The sequence below is a fragment of the Rutilus rutilus genome (assembly GCF_951802725.1).
Source record: "Rutilus rutilus genome assembly, chromosome: 18".
Taxonomy (NCBI): domain Eukaryota; kingdom Metazoa; phylum Chordata; class Actinopteri; order Cypriniformes; family Leuciscidae; genus Rutilus; species Rutilus rutilus.
This window is the reverse complement of record NC_140231.1, coordinates 6,572,745-6,591,022: the sequence shown is the minus strand read 5'-3', so window position 1 is coordinate 6,591,022 and position 18,278 is coordinate 6,572,745. Positions and strand designations below refer to the sequence as shown.

The window sequence follows — 18,278 nt, the reverse complement described above, 5'->3', positions numbered from 1 at the left end:
TTAACACTCTCAGAACTCCCTCTCTCAATTCATCTTTTCTGGCATTTTGAAACTCAGAATTGTTTACAGCACTTTCAAAATCATTGAATTCTGACTCAGTCAAGATCTGTGATATTAGCTGGGTGACTTCAGCTAGAGACATATCATAAAGCTGCATCTTTTTAGACAACTCTCTCCTAAACTCAGAAAAATGTCTTTGCATTGATGGCAAACTCTCAGCCAGTCTCTCTATATCTTTAGGACCTAAAGATGTTTTGACTGCTTGTATGGGGTTTGCAGATGGAACTGGATCAACCCCCTTTTCCCTATTCTGAGCCTTTTGTCTTGCTCCACACACTTCAACTGCATTTACATTGACATTGTCCTCTATTCTATAAAAAGACTGTAAATCAGGATCGCTTTCATCTGACTGTTGGTCTTCTGAGTCACATTTGGTTGAGGCTTTGTTATGGCCCGTGAGACAGGACACTTGAGTGTGCAATTGTTTGTTCTGTTCTTTTAACTTATCAATACAACGAGCTTGTTCTTGTGCAATGGATAAGCTAAATTCTCTGTGACAACACATAATGGCTTTCACATTGTTCTTGCGAATACTTGCTCCTAGTATCTTTTTACAATCTTCAAATGACCATACTTTGTCTGCATCAATACCAATTTTCTTGGTCAAATCCAATTTGACCGACTCGGTCACTATGGAGTCCATGCGTTCTCCTAACAAAAATTTTAATTCACTGTCTGTCCATAAAGGTGTAGCTAGTCCACCTTTCTCAGTTGTTGGAATTAGTCTAGCATTCCTTCTAACCATTTTGTGAGTTTCTATGTTCCCACACAAACAAACCCTAAAAACGTATCTGTTCTGTAACAGATGGTACGCTTGTAAACTTTCCAATTTACCAACACTTCAAAATATTAGCACATGCTGCTAACCATCCCAGATAAAGCAGAGGATAAATCTTCACTAACTTTACAGAGGATAAAACAATATTAACATGTAATGCTAATCTTCCCTGCCTGGCAGAGGATATCTTTCATCTCTAAAAGCAAACTTTTAGAGGATAACTTAGTTAACAAAACTCTACAGCTGTTTGTTAACTTCTTCTCTGAACGGCGCAGAGGAAAAACAAATTTGTACTGGTTAGCAACGGTTCTTTGAATGGAGTGAAACTCACCAAATCTTTTGTTTGTAGAGAAAGATTCCGTCTGGAGAGGTTCAGTCTTTGAGATTCTTTGTGCTTGAATTTCAAGATTCAGATCTTTGAGCTTGAAGTTTCAAGATTTAGTCTGGAAAAATTCATTCTTTGTTGAGTTTCCTTTTTCTCCATCCAGCTCACGGCACCAAATTGTTGGGAATTTCTTTTCCTTCTTCAAAGCAAGACCAGGAGATGTTGGGATATCGTTCAAGCAGAAGTTATTCTTTATTGAGGACTTCGCTGAGCGTTGCTGCAGTCATCCAACAATCTAATCTAACATAACTTTACATGGTATCTTATAGGCATTTTAGGAGGAGGGACTTATGGAGGTGGAGACAAATCAAAACAAAGCATACAAAGGTAGTGATGATTTGATTCTATCAAGTGAAAAAACAGTTTGGCAGGTTATCTGGCTTGCTCAAGAGAAACAGACCCAATCAGCATAACACTCTATTGCATTGCTAATCCAATCAGCCTAACGATTCAACGTCTGGGCCAGGGGCTCCGAAAGCCATTTGGGCTCCGAAATCCATTTGCAGAACAAAAGTTGACAAATGGAGAAAACAGGAATTGCAACTTTGCTGAGCAGAATCATTCGTGTGATATCATCATCTTAACCTTAAAAGCTAAATACAGTATTATTCACCATGATGTTATGTAAGGAAGCATATCTGAAATAGATTCTTAAATTTGTAATCCTTCAAGCTGTAAAATTCTGGATAAATTGAGAATCACGATTTAAAAAAATAAAAATAAGGATCGTGATTCTCCCCTGATTCTGGAAAGACAACTAAACAAAATAATTCAATTTTTTTTTATCGTTTGAATGAATGATTCAATGACTCACTCATAAAGACTTCACTTGTTTCCCTACTGGATGAATCAGCATTTTTGAACGAATCTCTTGGACGAACAAGAGAAAGTGAAAGACAATATATTGATTTATTGATTTATATATTTAAATTTTTACGACGTGTTTTGTGTGAAAAAGCTTTATGCGGGAGCTCATTAATATGTAAGCTTTTCACACCTGAGAAAGACAAAGACCCTCCCCTAACGGCCCTATTAGGAGCTAATAGGGCCGTTAGGGGAGGTAACGATGTAATGATACAATCTTTATTTGAAGCGTAAAGTTACTAATTCTCTATTTAAAAAAAAAAAAGGTACAAAGCTGTCACTGGGGCAGTACCCTATAAGGTACAAAAGCTAAAAGGTACTATTGTGTACCATTTGGGGTAAATAAGGTACAGAGATGTACCTTTTTTGCTTTTGTACCTTAGGGTACTGCCCCAGTGACAACTTTGAACCTTTTCTTCTGAGAGTGTTCCGTAGACCCGTAGATCACTGTTTATATCCAAACTATTAACTTTTATCCCAGTACACAGAAATAATGATTCTGTGTGGTTGAAAATACTGTTTGTGGCACTGTTTCATACCTATAAAACTTCTCTCTCTAGCTCAGAGGCAGCGTGAACACATATTTGAATGCGCTATGTTTGTACTTGTCAAAGGTTTAATAGACACTGGCGAATCATTAGGCGCGTTTCCATTAACCCTCTGGGGTCTGAGCTGTTTTCTGTTTTGTTTGAACACAAGTTTGTTGTTTTGAGATAATGACATTTATGCGTGGTTTGTGAAAATACAAAAAAAAATTCTCACTGAAATAAGGTCATGAAACCCCTACTGATTATTTCTTCACAAGACTTTTGAAAATTGTATGACGTAGCCTAGAATATTTGCTCTAAAACTATGTGAAAATCACCCTGACTGCTCATTCAGATAAGACAATATATTGATTTATTGATTTATATATTTAAATTTTTACGACGTGTTTTGTGTGAAAAAGCTTTATGCGGGAGCTCATTAATATGTAAGCTTTTCACACCTGAGAAAGACAAAGACCCTCCCCTAACGGCCCTATTAGGAGCTATCAGGCCCGATCATTCTGAGCAACCTTGCACAAAGAATGAGGAGATTTAAAAAAGAATGGCTTTTAGATTTTTGGGATTTATTTACAACACAACATAATCCAAAGATACACAACAAATGACAAAAAAGCACTCATTGAAAACAATGATCCAAAGACAGAGACCTTTGTGCCATTCCTAAAAACATTGTGCATACCTTTCATTTCCAAGGTGTTTGATTTTCACTTTACCATGTTCATGTACAGAGACTCATGTGAATGTTGAAGTCAGCAGGACTCAGCATCTGGGCCCTGAAAAAAAAAAAAGTGAACATACTGATATCAAGAGAAAGGCCTGCACGATTTTGGGAATACATTTTAGATTTTTCTGGTTAAAATTGCTTTTTAAAATTCACAGAATACACACACACAAATGTTTCCAACAATATATAATATAATGAACACCAGGTTTGTTGTGCCTTGTAGGCATAGGCTATGCGCAGTGCTGCATAAAATAATAATAACAATAACCTATAGCAGCCTACAAATCTTCCAAAAGATTTCAGTAACAACTAAGCTAGAGAAAAATATATTGATTATCATGTTACTTCAAATGTTTCCATTCGTTATGATGATATGAAATGAGATAATAGTAAAAACATGAAGCCGTTTGGTGCTTTTCAAACGCGATCGCGATCCAAAATATGATACATTCAAACGCGATCGCACTCAAATATAAAACATTATGGTTACCATATACATATCTACATTTGAACAGATATCCACAAACACAGTAACAGTAAACACGGGTCTAAATATTATAATATTCACCATATATCTAGCAACAGTTCAACTGCAATGTGAAATTTATGCAACAATAACAAACTAATATGTAAGAATTTCTTACCTTACATCTTTCTTGTCTTCAAATCGTGTTCTTCTTCTTCTGAGGTAAATCCAATGTAAGCTCACGGCGCGTCTTTCAAACTCGACGAAAAGCAGAGACTTGTGAAGTGTTTTGGTGTTTTGTTTTTGAGGTAATGAGCGCGTTCGCGTTCCATGTGGAGATTTGCATGTCAATCTCTTTTGCGCGAGTGGGAGTGTTCAAATTAAAAATAATTACAGCCACGTACCACACTAGACATTATTATTATTAATGGAAGGGAACGTAGGCATTAGAGATGCGCGGATGGGCTATTATTTCATCCGCAACCGCATCACAAAACTCAACATCCGTCCGCCATCCATCCGCACCAATGTTTTTGACCAATTTTCAAAACTGCACCCGCCCGCCATCCGCTGATTGGTGTATACATAATATTTTTCATTTGTTTGGTTCAACCGCCCGCCACCCGCCCGAATTTAATTCAAATATTATTTTTCGTCACGTCATCCGCCCGATCCGCGGTTTATCCGCAGAGTCCGCGGCTGTAACCGCCAACCGCGCATCTCTAGTAGGCATGTTATCCAAGCATTAATGGCAAGGAAAGACCCTTAGGCTATACTGTGAGCGGCACATATGAAGTGTTTCTGGGTTTTTCTCACTCATTTCTGCTCCGAGGTCTTGATTGTGGCATTTCTTTGAGGTTTAGAATCCAGTATTTCTGTCATTCTTGTGTCTTTTATGAATTTAATAAAGAACTCTGTCTCGTATTCTGTCCAAACACACCGCGCCTTCTAAGTCAGGTGACCTGTAAATGCGCAAAAACTGTTTCCATTGCAGTTTTGCGAAATATTCCTTTTTCGAATTGCCTGAAAAACCACCTCATGCGAGGGTAAAAACTTGTTTGCGATAAATGGGAGTTTTTGCGAAATTGACGTGTTTCCATTGGCCGTATTTTCAATTCGCAATTTCAATTTGCGCAATTTGAAGGGTAATGGAAATGCGGCTACTGTCATTTAGGAATAAGATTGCATAGGTGTTTGAATCAATAATTGTTTAAATGCACCCATCTAAAGACAGACTGAAATGTCCTAAATAAATAAATAAATAAATAACCAGAATTTAATATAAAATAAAAATGATGTGACTAGTACAAAAAAATAATTAGGTCGTAAAATATGGTGGGTATTTCACAAAGTACATACATTAACGAGTACTGAATAAAGAATTATATGTCTGAAAGGACTTGTTTTTCCCCGATCAGTTACACAGACACTTTTACAAACTTGATCATATATTCAAGAGCCGTGGCTTAGTTATGGTGCTCATGCAACCCTGCAAGTTTGAATCTGGCTCAATTTCTGATCCCATCCCCCCATAATTAATGTCACCTCTCCACATAGTTTCTATCCAACAGAAATAAAAAATGGCCAAAAAATATATAATAATAATAATAATAAAATAACTGAACAGCACTACTGTCGACAGAGAACATTGCTTGAAAAATATATGTTTCTGAACTTTCACTTGCAAAGAAAAATAATACCAAAAGCAGAAAAAAGTTAGAGTGGGCTGCTTGAAGGTGTAAAGTCGCAACTTCAGAAGAAACACCAATTATTCACCGTTTGCCTGACTCATGCATTCTGCATGTGGTCAGTGTTCAGAGGAATGAGTCTCATTTTCAAGCGTTATATTCTTCAGTTCGTAGAAACACAAGCAAACACTCTTCTGTCATTCTATGACATGCAGAATTATAGGAGTAGATTACATCACTATGCTCATTACTGAGAATTAGTCAATAATAAAACGAGAAACTATTAAAATGTATTTTACTGTATATTACATGCATATCAAATAAAATTAAACAAGGGAAACACAAAAATGAGAATTTAAAAAATGTGATAAAATAAATTCTAGGTGTAAGACATGAGACACTAGAAGCTATTTATAAATGATAAACTTTCAAAATTAATCAAATACTGGCACAAGGAATGCAGATAACTGAATTAGAAATCCCATGGGTTGTCCTGGAGGGCTCTGATCTACGAATGCACCCTCTAGAAGTGAAATGAAGAGTGTCAGTGGGGGTTTGTTGCGACATGTGACTACGCTCAACACAGAGCCCTTACATCTGTTCATTCATTTTTCTGTCAATAAATTGATTTAAAAATATTTTGTCTTAGTTTCCACTATTGGTAAATGAAAACATTGCTATTGGTAGACCTGGAATGTAAACTCTATGATACTCTATAGGGTTTATAACCCTGTCAAGTTTGATGAATTATTATCAGATGCAGAGATATCATTTACACTGATCCATTCCTAGATATTAATTTACTAGGAATTTCAACAGCTACAAACTAGGCTACTGTTTGACTCCTTCCCAGAAGACCTAGACTGTCTTTGACCTTTCCAGAGAACTTCCATCTGGGGAAAATTCATATCCAAATGAAAACGCTTTGTTTCTGTATCACCCACTGTCAACGTGAAGGGAAGCTACAAACTTGCCGGTGTGTTGCCCACAGGAAAGAGAGCAGAATAGACCGGTATGGACAAGATATTTCTGCTGAAGTATGAGAGAGAGCTACTAGAATCAAGGCCTGCTGTTGGAAATTCCACTGATTCTCAGATTAGAAAACAAGTTGAAACAAACCTAAGAAAAGAGATGTTTGTATTAAAGATTATCACAGGTGTGATTTAGGAAACGGCTAAAGTTAACAAAACTAAGTCTAAGTCAAACATTACTCACTGGCACGGTTTAAAGAGATTACCGTTTTAAACATTAGACCAAGTTTTCTAGCTACACTGCAAATGTACGATTATTATTATGACTGTTTCTGAAGACTTTTGTAACCTTTAAAGCCACTTATGCACTCAAATTTTTTTTTGGTAAAATGACTTTTGTCAGATATACACATTTAAAACGTACTAGGGCAGCATCAAAAGGGATGAAAATCTTGTTTAATTTGTTTTACTTAAATATTTCTAATGTTCAAATCTTTTTCTTTTTTTTAATTCAAAGCAATGAAAGCCGTAAAGAGTCTGTAAAGAAAAGTGTGTAACACTTAAACGTTAAAAACAAATGAACGTAACAATTATAAACCAAACAGCATTGTGTTTTTAGGCACAATATAAAGCAAAAGAACCTGACTGGTCACAAAAGTGCATAGAAGCCTGTTCATATTATATAAAATCTCCAAAAGACAGTGCTATGTACAGTATTATGTAGACATGAAAACTGTCAGCAGTTTTGACATCGACACTCCAGAAATCAAAGTGCCACACAGCACTTTTTAAGCGGCGGTTCACACAGAATGCATTTTTGCTTTTAAAAATGTTAAAGGCATGGCAGCGGTTGTGGTTTAAACTTTAGACCAAACATATGATGTTTTTTCGCTAAATAAAATGGTTCTGCCAGAAGAATAGGCAAGGCAAGGCAAGTTTATTTATAGCACATTTCATACACAATGGTAATTCAAAGCGCTATACATAGAAATAGCATTAAAACATTAACTTAGCATTAACATGACTTTATTATGTCTGTTCCATCTGTATCATCTCAGTGAGCTAAGGTGAATTTAGCATTTTCCGACGTTTCAGTGTGGATGAGAACGTTTTGGAAAACGCTAACGTGGACGGAGAGTGTTTTGAAACAAATGTATATTGAGTTAAAAGGTACAACTTCCCACTGTGTGAAAAACTTGATCAGCAGTTCAGTATGGCCCACCTCTTCACTGCCCTGTCACATTGAATGAGAATTTATGAAATGTTTGATTTATCATCACTTTTCAGTAGCAAAACACATTCCTGACCTCCAGCAAAACAAACCTGCACGACTGGTAAAATTATTCGAAGCAAACTCCTCAAAAATACATCAAAAATGTCTACAAGATCAACAAATTAAGACTTAATGACTACAAATAACTAACTAATAACTAAAAAAGTTAAAATGTTGTCTTGGTGGGTTTTCTTATGTGAAATGAAAATGAAAATTACGTGAAAATTAAAAAAAATTCAGAGGAACATGTCCTGAACAAAATACTAGTGTTCGCAAGGCACTGAAAGAATAGTTTTAGTTTTTTGGCTCTGTGTAAATTAGGGATGGGCAATTTAAAAAAAACATTGCATTCGAATATTCGGGCTCATAAAAATCTAATTTTCGTTTATTCGTTTATTTAAATGACGTTTAACGAAAAAGCCATTATTTTTTAAGTTTACGTTTTTTAAAAGTTTTTGTCACCATTTCTGAACAAGCTTACGATTAGGCAACAAGCTTACAATATGTTAAAGTTTTCGTTTAGTTAAAAACATTAAATAGTATGTGTGAACAAAAAAAATATAAAGAACAAAAGCATTTAAGCTCAAGCTTCGAACGAAAAAAAGAAACGCCTAATAAAGCAGACTGCGCAGTTATCGTACAGAACGTACATGTGCACTAGAGTCAGCATATGATTATTGTTTATATTGTTTCACATTATGTTGAGAAAAACAATAACATCCACATGCGCGAGTTAGAAAACGCGCCGCTCTGACAAGATGTTTCAGAGACACAAAGGCCTCGTTTACACTGCAGGTCTTGATGCCCAATTCTGATTTGTTGCCTATATCCGATTTTTTTGACTGTCTGTTTACACGTTATTTAAATTGTGACCCATATCCGATTCATGTGTTTACACTTGCCATAGGCTACTATCTGAAACATATCGCGCATGCTTAAAGGGTTAAATTCTCTTGCACAAATGGACGAACACAAAATATGTTTCATGCTCTGCGATACGCAAAGTTGCCAAACACCACTTTTGAATAAGAAACAATGTCTATAAAACTCGTTAAAACTCCATGAATCACAAGCGTATCGGTGAAAACACTCGTTAAAACAACATACACACCCGAACTTGACTGCACATCACATTTGACATTATTGATACTGCTTTCATTCGTAATGCAACGGACCGATCTACGGCACATAAATTAAGGGCTGTTCACTGTTATACAATAAAGAGCCTGCACAGCAACAAGAAATAGAAATGAACACAAAAAAACTGCCTGTAGCCTGTACTTACACAACACTGACAGTGGAGTTGAGCAGCTATGGACAATTTTCTTTTTCTTTTTTGAGCGGCTGCGGACAAATTCTTTCTATGCACACACAATATTAGGCTACATTACAATCTGCGCGTATGTTTTAAATATATAATTGAACATGTAAATAGTCCTAGCACTTTTTACATTTAAATAGCCCACTTAAAGTGTTTATTACAAATAAATTTCTAATTGCTTAAAATTAATAAATGTAAATTAACAAAAAATTTCGTTAAATTTACAATCATGTGAAAACACTTCATGTGCCCCTCTCCACATTCCTCTCCTACGATGATACGTTTAGTCGGGCCATCCGCCCCTTTGCAGATGTGCGTCAGGGTTTCTCTCGTCATTAATCCGCGGAGACGTCGCCTAATGCCTCAGAAAATCCGATCTGCCTGTTTACATGACAGTCGCATTGGCACATATCCGATTTATTTCCACATATGAATGAGGCCTGAAACCGATCTGGAAATATCCGAATGCATGCGTCTTTTTCCTGTTTACACTGTCATAGAACACATCCGATCTGTGTCACATGTGAGCAAAAAATCGGAATTGGGTCACATTTCACTGGCAGTGTAAACGGGGCCAAAGATAACGAAGTTTCTAACAGCACTTTGCGTTTTCTGTTTTTAAACCGGTCTCCCTCAACGAAACTTAAAGGAAGTATAGGCCTATGTCTCAAAATAATTTTGCTATCAGATAAGTTATCGTCTCGGATCACTCGGGGTACAGCTGTGTTTACCTGCAGCTGTCTTTCCTCAGTCGACTGCTGTTTGGATTTCATGTGATTTCTCATTGTGGTGATGATATTATAACTCAGATTCATTAATTAATTTGATCAAAAGTAATTCCATTTTGTAAGATCATTTAGTAAGATAATTTTCATCATTTTCAAGTAATTCCAAACTTCGCGAGGCAGACGACAACATTATGTGATCAAATACAAACAACTTGTTAAACACGCTCCACAGCGCCACCCAGTGCGCTTAATTATAACTGCGAGTTAGTGCTTGGGATTTATCATGGATTCGCAGCATTTACGGCCAGCAAAGCGACGTAGTGAAATTCAAATAGTATTTTATTTTTCGAATAATAATTACAGATCGAATATTCGAAAATTCTAATTCGAATAATAACAATTCAGCACACAAACTGGTGTAAGAAAGAAGACCAATCGTAATTCAGTTTGCAAATATTATAATGCAGGCATCACTGCTGGTTACGTTTTAAATGCATTTAATCAGTGAACGTCAGGGAGATTTTCAGACTTTAATCTTGTGAAACGTCTTCATAAGAACAAAGTCTATGAAAAGCAACAGCAAAATAGCACACCTAAGGAGTCTGTCTGCTTAAACTGAAATTGCAGTGTTACAGATTTACTATAACTATGAAGCAAAAATATCTAAGATGTGTCCATAAAAAAATGGACACATGAAAATAGGGGATACGTTTCCACTAACAGAACTACACAGTTCAAGCTGGTTTAGTGGCAGAATCTTGTTGACCCAGATATCTCTAATTTGGCTTTCCTAAGTAGACTGCCAGATTAACATTCAGGACGGCCAATGGGAAAAGTGTTAAGGTTTTTCTTGCACAGTGGATCAAGTTGGATGGGGAAAAAGCAAGTCCCCTTTTCACGCTTTACCTTGACAGATCAATAAACCGATCGTTATTAAACGTACAGATCAGAAACGTGAACAAAAGCATAACCAGGAGGTCATGAAAAGTCCCTATCTTTTAGGATCTGCCAGCGCGTATGCAGTTACATCTAAGTAGAAGGGTTAGCCATACTATTCATTTTGTCAATTTCATATTTACTCAGGGAATTTTAAGACAAAATGACTTATTGTTTTTCGGTGAGCGTGAAGAGGACCAGAAGCTATATCACAAACTCCAGCAACAGCAATAGAGCGGAAGTGTTCCACTCGATGGTTTTATTGAAGCTTAAAGTCTCCTGAAACGAGAAGAGGTGTGCGTGTGTGCCGTCCTGGGCCGAAGAGAGCTCCACGAGGCCCATGTGTTTGCTTTGGAGAGGCACCACACCAATACAGATACACACTCATGGGCTCCTGGGAGAAGAAGCCGACCAGCACTTGCTCTGTTCAAACTAATTAAAGCTGCAAACAACAGCTTTATCAAACATCATGCAGTTATGAGACGTTTTGTAGACATTTTTTCAAAGAATACTACCAGGCAAATGAGTCTGGCAGACGGAGAATCACTCCACACTGCCATCACTCTTGTCTGGTCATGATTTATTTAATCATTTTATTGAAATGACACCCACAAAATGCTATTTTTAGCCAGTGTATATTCACCATAAAAACTTCAAAAACTTTTGGACTTATGAAAATTGTATTCATTTTCATACTTTTTCCATATCTGGAAATCACAATTTTAAAATCCCCCCATAAGTTTTCCATGACGTAGAAATCTACATCAGTGGGCATGTCTGCAAAACGCAAACTGGATTTTGTCAATATGACCCATAGGGCAGGATTTCCCATAAAAGCCATAACTTTCCAGCTGATTAAATCTCTTACAGCTCAGCATTACTACAAAATGTATAGCCCACTCACTACAGAAAATATCTGATTATTTTCCATATCTTTCTCAGGCCTGGAAATCACAATTTGAAACATTTCCATAAGTTCCATGAGCGTAGGAAAACCTCGTGTTAAAACAGGCAGATATGCAAAATGATGTGCACAACCTCAGCCTCATTTCATTTTAGATCTAATTATTCACTATTTATCCATATCATCATTCATAATCATAAAGCTGCCTTTTAAAGTCAATCCTACCTGCTGAATGGATAGGTGGACGCAAGTACGGTCTCATTGGCTCCCTGCATCCCAGATGAATCTCCATATCCATTTCCTCTAGCCCAGCCGTCACTTAAGCCGGGTGAGTGAGTAAACAGGCCGAACAGAGGTTTCTGATCGGGTAAACTCGCAGCTGAGGCGGTGTTGCCTCCATAGTGGTATCCCGGGCTGCCCATATCTCCCAATGCGGTGGGCCCACCGTGAGACCCACCCATCCCTGACATCTGACAGTAGCTCCGCCTCTCACTTTCCTGTTTGATGACACCCGGTGTGCAAAGCTGGATAAAGTCTGTCTCTTTCTCCGTCTTTATGACCAGCATGTTGACACTGGCTTCCACCATCTGCTGCCGTTTCCCTGTGCCGTTCACATTTGTACACGCTGCACTGTTGCCAGTGACAACAGGGCTGGTATCCTTCAGCAAGTTGCTTTCTGCCAGCAGGGCATCATCCACTGCCAGCGAGGAGAGAAAGGCAGTCTCGTCCGTAACGTAGAACTCATTCAGGTCAGTGAGCGAGTCAGGCAAGTCCAGATCCTTTAGGATGTCCATGGTGTTGTCTCCAATAACCCTCTCGTGACCGGCCATTTCTTTCTCCATTTGGCCATAGGGTGGAAAGTCCAGCCTATCTTTCTCCGTGGGGGAAAGTTCCTCCACTTTCACTTTAAAAGTGTCCAGAGCCCGGATGTCAGAGTCACGATTTAAGTCTGCAATGCTCTCGTCCAAGAGTGAAAGGTTCTCCCCAATGTTGAGACTAAGGTGCTCTTTTGCCTTTTGCTGGTCCTGCATTCTGAAGGGTTTAAATACTTTGGCATCTGGTTCTTGTATGTTACGCTCCATTAAGGATGGATCTACCATAGACAGGCTTCTTTGAACGACACTACCGCTCAGTCCGTTTGAGAAATCTTTTGATGCATTTAAAGCGGGCGCATTGACGCCAATTTCCGGAACAAGGCCTCTCTCAATACATTCCCCAAAAGTTAAATTATCAGCATTGTCACTGCTGCGTTTCAGTCCACGATCCATATCTCAATCCTGTTGTATAGACAGAAAGAAGAAAAGGGCAAACCTCAGTTAATTTTGTAAAAAGTTACAATATGTTTACATATAAAATAGAGCAGGAATTGTTAATAAATTATAGGCTAGTACTTATGTTTACATAAAGCTGGTGTAAGCCAAACTAAGTTTTGCACCAAGGCCTCCGACATTATTTGATGATGCATTTATTCAGAAAATATTACAGATTCAGACTTTGAATCGTACGTTCCTCTCAGCTCCAAACAGAATGAAAATATATTATATGTAACTACATTTCTATGCATTTTCTGCCACAAAAGCTCTCTTGAGGTGATATAACGAATTGGTTAAAAGCAGATTTTAAAGACTTTTCAGCTAAACAACCATTCAAGTTGTTTTGACCTTTGTACGAGCAATTTCTCCTGACAACTTTTTTTGAATCAACAGTCTGCATAACAGCAGTAATACATTTTGCAGTTTCATAAAACTACCGCAAAGCATTTAAACTCATCCCACAAAATGGAGCTTGATGAGGCGATTGTTTGCTCAGATAATGAAGGCTTCAGGCACGTAGAGACATTAAAACTTATACAAATCCTCCAAATGCATTAGTCGATGCACCGCAGTGCTGCCACCTGTCAGTCGAACTTAGCTATTGCATCCAAAATGAACTTCAGTCTGACAAACCGCTTTAGTGTACATTAAAGCTTGCTAAACATACATAAATGTCAAACAGAATGGCAATACTAAATTACTTAAACGAGAATTAAAAACACTTCTAAGGATATGGTTTAAACGTAAAAAAGGCCTGGAGTGCCCAAATGACGCAAATTGTCAAGGTAGCAAGAGAAGCTTTGAAACATATAGGCTATAGGAGCTATAAGAGCAGCTATATGGGTTGTTATTCGAAAATTTCAACCATTAAACCAAGAAAAATATGCAGATGGTATGTACATATTAATAAAAATGCACTCTGCATTCACTACGCATGGAAAGCAAATGACCCCAAATACATAAGACAGACTTACCTTTAACAGAATTATGACGAAAAATGCATTTCTATAGAAGTCCAAAGCTGTTCCTGCGTTTAGGTGGCGTTCACAATAGTTTCTCGTTTAACTTCCCGCATGGTCAATAGATTTAACAGGACGCGCTGCAGCTTCGACACTATTTCAACAGCAGCGAGTCGCAAAAACAACTAAATGCGCCGTTATGACGACGCACACAAGTCGTGTCACAAATTAAACTTACAGTAGCCGCGCTTTGAATACTCGTTGTTGTTCTTCGTCTTTTGAGGTCGAGCGGGGGAATCGCCAGCATTACATAAGCAGCTTGTCAAACTCCCGACAGCCCGTGATCTACCCGTCAAAAAGCTTCTGCTAGCTTCAACACGGTAAACGCCCCTCCAACACACACACACACACTCATACACACATACACAAAACTCCAGTACAAGTTACCCTTCAGCCATTCGAATACAAATGACAATAAAAGCTTAATAAAATCCGCGCCGAATCGACAAACGAGCTGATGCTAATGTCAAAAGTGTCACCGAACATACAAATGCCGCCGCTTCAGACAGTTGGATATGCGGTCAAAAAAGAAACGCTGTGTGAACACTGGCGTATGTCATTCCCTCGATGTCATTTTAAACCGACGACACCGTATACAGACTATCAACCGCGGATAAAAAGCATATTTGAACTAAATAATTTGATTAGACGGAGTCGACTGCGCTAGCTAATGCACATTAGCAGTCGCGAGAGCTGAGCGAGCGCTGCAACTTTCGTATATCATAACGCAACTTTTGCATGCGCGTCACAACGAACTGAACAAACTCTGTATACGAAAATTTTCAAGACAGATATATGCGTGGAACAAACGACAGAGAGCAGAAGACTGTGTGAGAGAGAAGCATTCAGGGTGGCGCAGTTCAGTCCGTAAATAAAGGAGCAAAGGGCACATATCCACGGGATAAAACTGAAATACAAGCGCATTGAGGAAAAAAAATATGGTTATACCGTCTCTGTCTTGGGATTAAACGAGTAACAGCTGTCCAGTACTGCACTGTGTCCGCCTACTAGTCCACATCTGCTCAATAAAGATAATTGAAAAATGTGAGACTTTAGACTGTTGAGTAAAGAGAAAGCGACATGCGCACAAGGGCTCAGTTTAATGTCAATATTCTTATTTACACTCGCGTGTAAAATATTGCATGTTGAAAACGATGCAGGCTATTATAATAAATGAGTCAGTTCGGTAAATGCGCGACTGCAAAGGTTTTGAAATAGCCTATATGGTGACAGAAACAGTATTACAGCTTATGTAAAGTTCCCAGATTGCTGAAGTAGGATATGGTATGGGGGGAAGAAGAATAACATCCGTAGTTCACAACTTTTTGCTTCAGGATTCAGATTTTAGATTGGACAACTGATAAATGTACCAAAGTGTCCTAAAATTAAATTACAATGATCAATTTGGAAAATGCACAAAACACCAGCAGTGTGGTTTTCTAGCCTAATAGGTTACTGAATAAACACTTTGCTAAGTACTGTATACATATTAGCTAAATTAGCCGGCCAAGTGAGAGATGGTTTTATTAGTCTTACTGGATGCAAAACAACAACAATTACACAAAAGGCATTTTCTTCAATTTATTGTCATTGAGCCCATTTATTTAGCTTAAATATGCCTGAGTATATAGTTAATTGTATTTTATTTGAGCAGTGTTTGAAAAGACAAACTTGGAGATAAAATGGGCTAACATGGTGTGCGACATAGCTCAATATAATGCTTGAAATAAATCAACAACCAATTTGTTCTGCGCTTCTCGTCTGCTGTGTGACCCTCTTAAAGAGGACAAAAAAGTAGTGTCTGTACTGTTCCTGCAGTAGATGCTGTGTATTTTGTGCATAGTAAGCACATTTTCTGTAGTGGATGATCTTCTACAGAATATCTGTCAAAATGAGCAGTTTACAACAGAGCATAATGCATGGAATAATGTAACCCACAATGCAGTGTTCTCCCTTGACCATTCATTTCTTGAACTTCCGGTTCATCCATCACACAGGGAATGGAGGATCATGTCAAGAGCATTGCATTGTGGTTTTACAGTATTCTATGCTGTGCACTCTTATTGTAAACTGCAATGTAGTATTGTAGGTCATTTGAATATTTGTGTATATGTTATTCCAAACATAGCTAGAGTAGAGAATTCAGTTATTAGCCAGTATTACTAGCCTGGGAAAACCCAGACAAACTTCCGGCAAATTTAGATTTGCTCTGCAAGTAGTCTGGCAAAGAGCCCATTCAAGCCGATTTCTAATCCATCCAAATCGAGGCACCAATCAGAAACGCTGGGGCGGGCTTTACACGATGACGATCGCTCTGATTGGTTTTAGGTCTATCCAATTGCGCCCAGAGGCATTTGAGCGACGTACGTTGGTGAAGCGCACCAACTTTTAAATGCATTATTATATTCAAATTGCAAACACATGAGGACAGTCTCCATGAAAGACCCACTGGCAGATGAACGTGCTACTACATTTCTCTCCGAAACGGTAGGAAATAAAATTAGATTTAATAGAGGATTTTAACTGTGACAAGATGATTGACGGCAGTTTACGTGACAGGATGCATGCGACAGATCCGTCCGATAAAGATGACGAAGTAGTATGTCCCAAAGCTTGCCTACTTTTTTGCTACACATTAAAAAGTAAATACCTTTTCTTCACAAAAAGAGTACATACTTTTATGGCGTAGTGTAACTTAGGCGAATTGGGACTCATATAGCATATAGCTTTACACGATGACGATCGCTCTGATTGGTTTTAGGTCTATCCAATTGCGCCCAGAGGCATTTGAGCGACGTCCGTTGGTGACGCCCCTTTGGAAATGAGTTATTAATGAAGCATTGCCAGACCATAACTCAGTTACTACTGAGAATGGTCTGATTTTAACCAGGCTACAGTATTACTTCTCCAGCACTCGTCAATTTATCCATTACAAAATTTCACATTTACTTACCCTTCAAAGTTTTTCTTAAACTCACAGCCATACTGTTGCTTGGCTAACAATGAGTCTCCTGTTATTTCATACTTTGACTGCATCTGAAAACTAGCCTGGCAAGCCAGACCTACATCAAGATGTTAGGTCTGGCAACTCACCATTGGCACGGCTCAATCCGAGGGGCGGGATAAACGGTTGTCTTTCAAATTCCCTCTGCACGCAATAGGACAGCGCTACAACCAACCAGAGCGTTTTCCCACCAGCGGAGCTAGTTGATAGATTTAACTTTTGCCATATCTGGCAGCAAAACTACGAACACATCTTCCTTTTTTAAGAATGACTTAAGTGCCGTTCTTTGTTCTTTTCTCAAAGAACAGCTTAACTCCAAGTCCTCCAGAGTCACGGCCAAAGCCGATTCGAAAGACCGCTGTTCGCCAACAGCAGCCATTCTTTGTTTTCAAGTAGCAGGGAACCGTCGCAACTCTGTCGTCATTATGTTAAGCCCGCCCCGCCTACTCTATCCACCTTATTCTTCTCTAAACAATGGACGCTGCCATAACGACGACTCCGGTTCCCTACTTCCGGTTCGTAGCGCTTGACCTGTACTAGTAGCGAGAGAAGTTCAATTTTAACGCTAACCACTCTAAACGTTTACTTTATTGAATGTATCTGATACGGAACCGGACATGGGCATTATCTTATGCTCGAAACACTCAGTTTCTAAAAAGTTTGAAATCTTCTTTGAATTGTTAAAACAAATAACAACAGCACACGAGGAGCTTGAACTCATTCTCTCGCTGCTAGTACAGGTCAAGCGCTACGAACGGAAGTAGGAAACCGGAGTCGTCGTCATGGCAGCGCGCATTGTTTAGACTGAGCAGAAAAAGGTGGATACACGATGTGATTGGCCTGACTAGAGTTTGGTTTTTCCAGCTCGAAAGTCAACGGAGAGTTGCTAGACTACACTGGCTGCAAAATAAAATTTGCTGCCGCTAGGTTGTGTCTAGATTTCTAGGCTATCTGAAAACCTCTTGAGCTCCAGATTATCATTGAATGTCATGTTGAATTTTAGGTAAGCAGTCCACATGTAGCAAGGAATTTTACACGTTCATCTCTTTCCTGACAGAGACCCCACATCAGACCCCACATACTCCCGTATAAAAGGTATACAATGCTGGGGTAAAGAAGACAGAGTCTAATGTAGAGAAAATGGGAAGGTGTTCTAAGCTGAAGAGACGGGGTAGATTCACTCCCCCATGCAAACAAGTTCATTATGGGGTGTGGAGTGGGCATGTGGATGTTTAATTATGCCGGTGGAAAGAAAAAGCATACAAACCATCTCCAGGGGCCAACTAGAAGAAATCA

General features: G+C 38.5%; 1 protein-coding gene across 2 annotated transcripts in view; it reads right to left on the bottom strand.

The window, feature by feature from the left end:
* Nucleotides 1-14,940, bottom strand: part of LOC311276903 (glucocorticoid receptor-like) — an 83,132-nt gene extending 68,192 nt beyond the window's left edge. Inside the window, exons 1-2 of one of the 2 annotated variants that reach the window (XM_084386914.1) lie at nucleotides 13,934-14,940; nucleotides 11,872-12,923 (exon numbers count right to left, since the gene is read on the bottom strand). In XM_084386914.1, coding sequence (XP_084243040.1) covers nucleotides 11,872-12,914 — 1,043 coding nt within the window. In that variant the 5' untranslated portion in view covers nucleotides 12,915-12,923; nucleotides 13,934-14,940. The remainder of the gene's footprint in view (nucleotides 1-11,871; nucleotides 12,924-13,933) is intronic. The other variant, XM_084386913.1, reaches the window with a different exon arrangement.
* Between the last annotated feature and the right edge of the window lie 3,338 nt (nucleotides 14,941-18,278).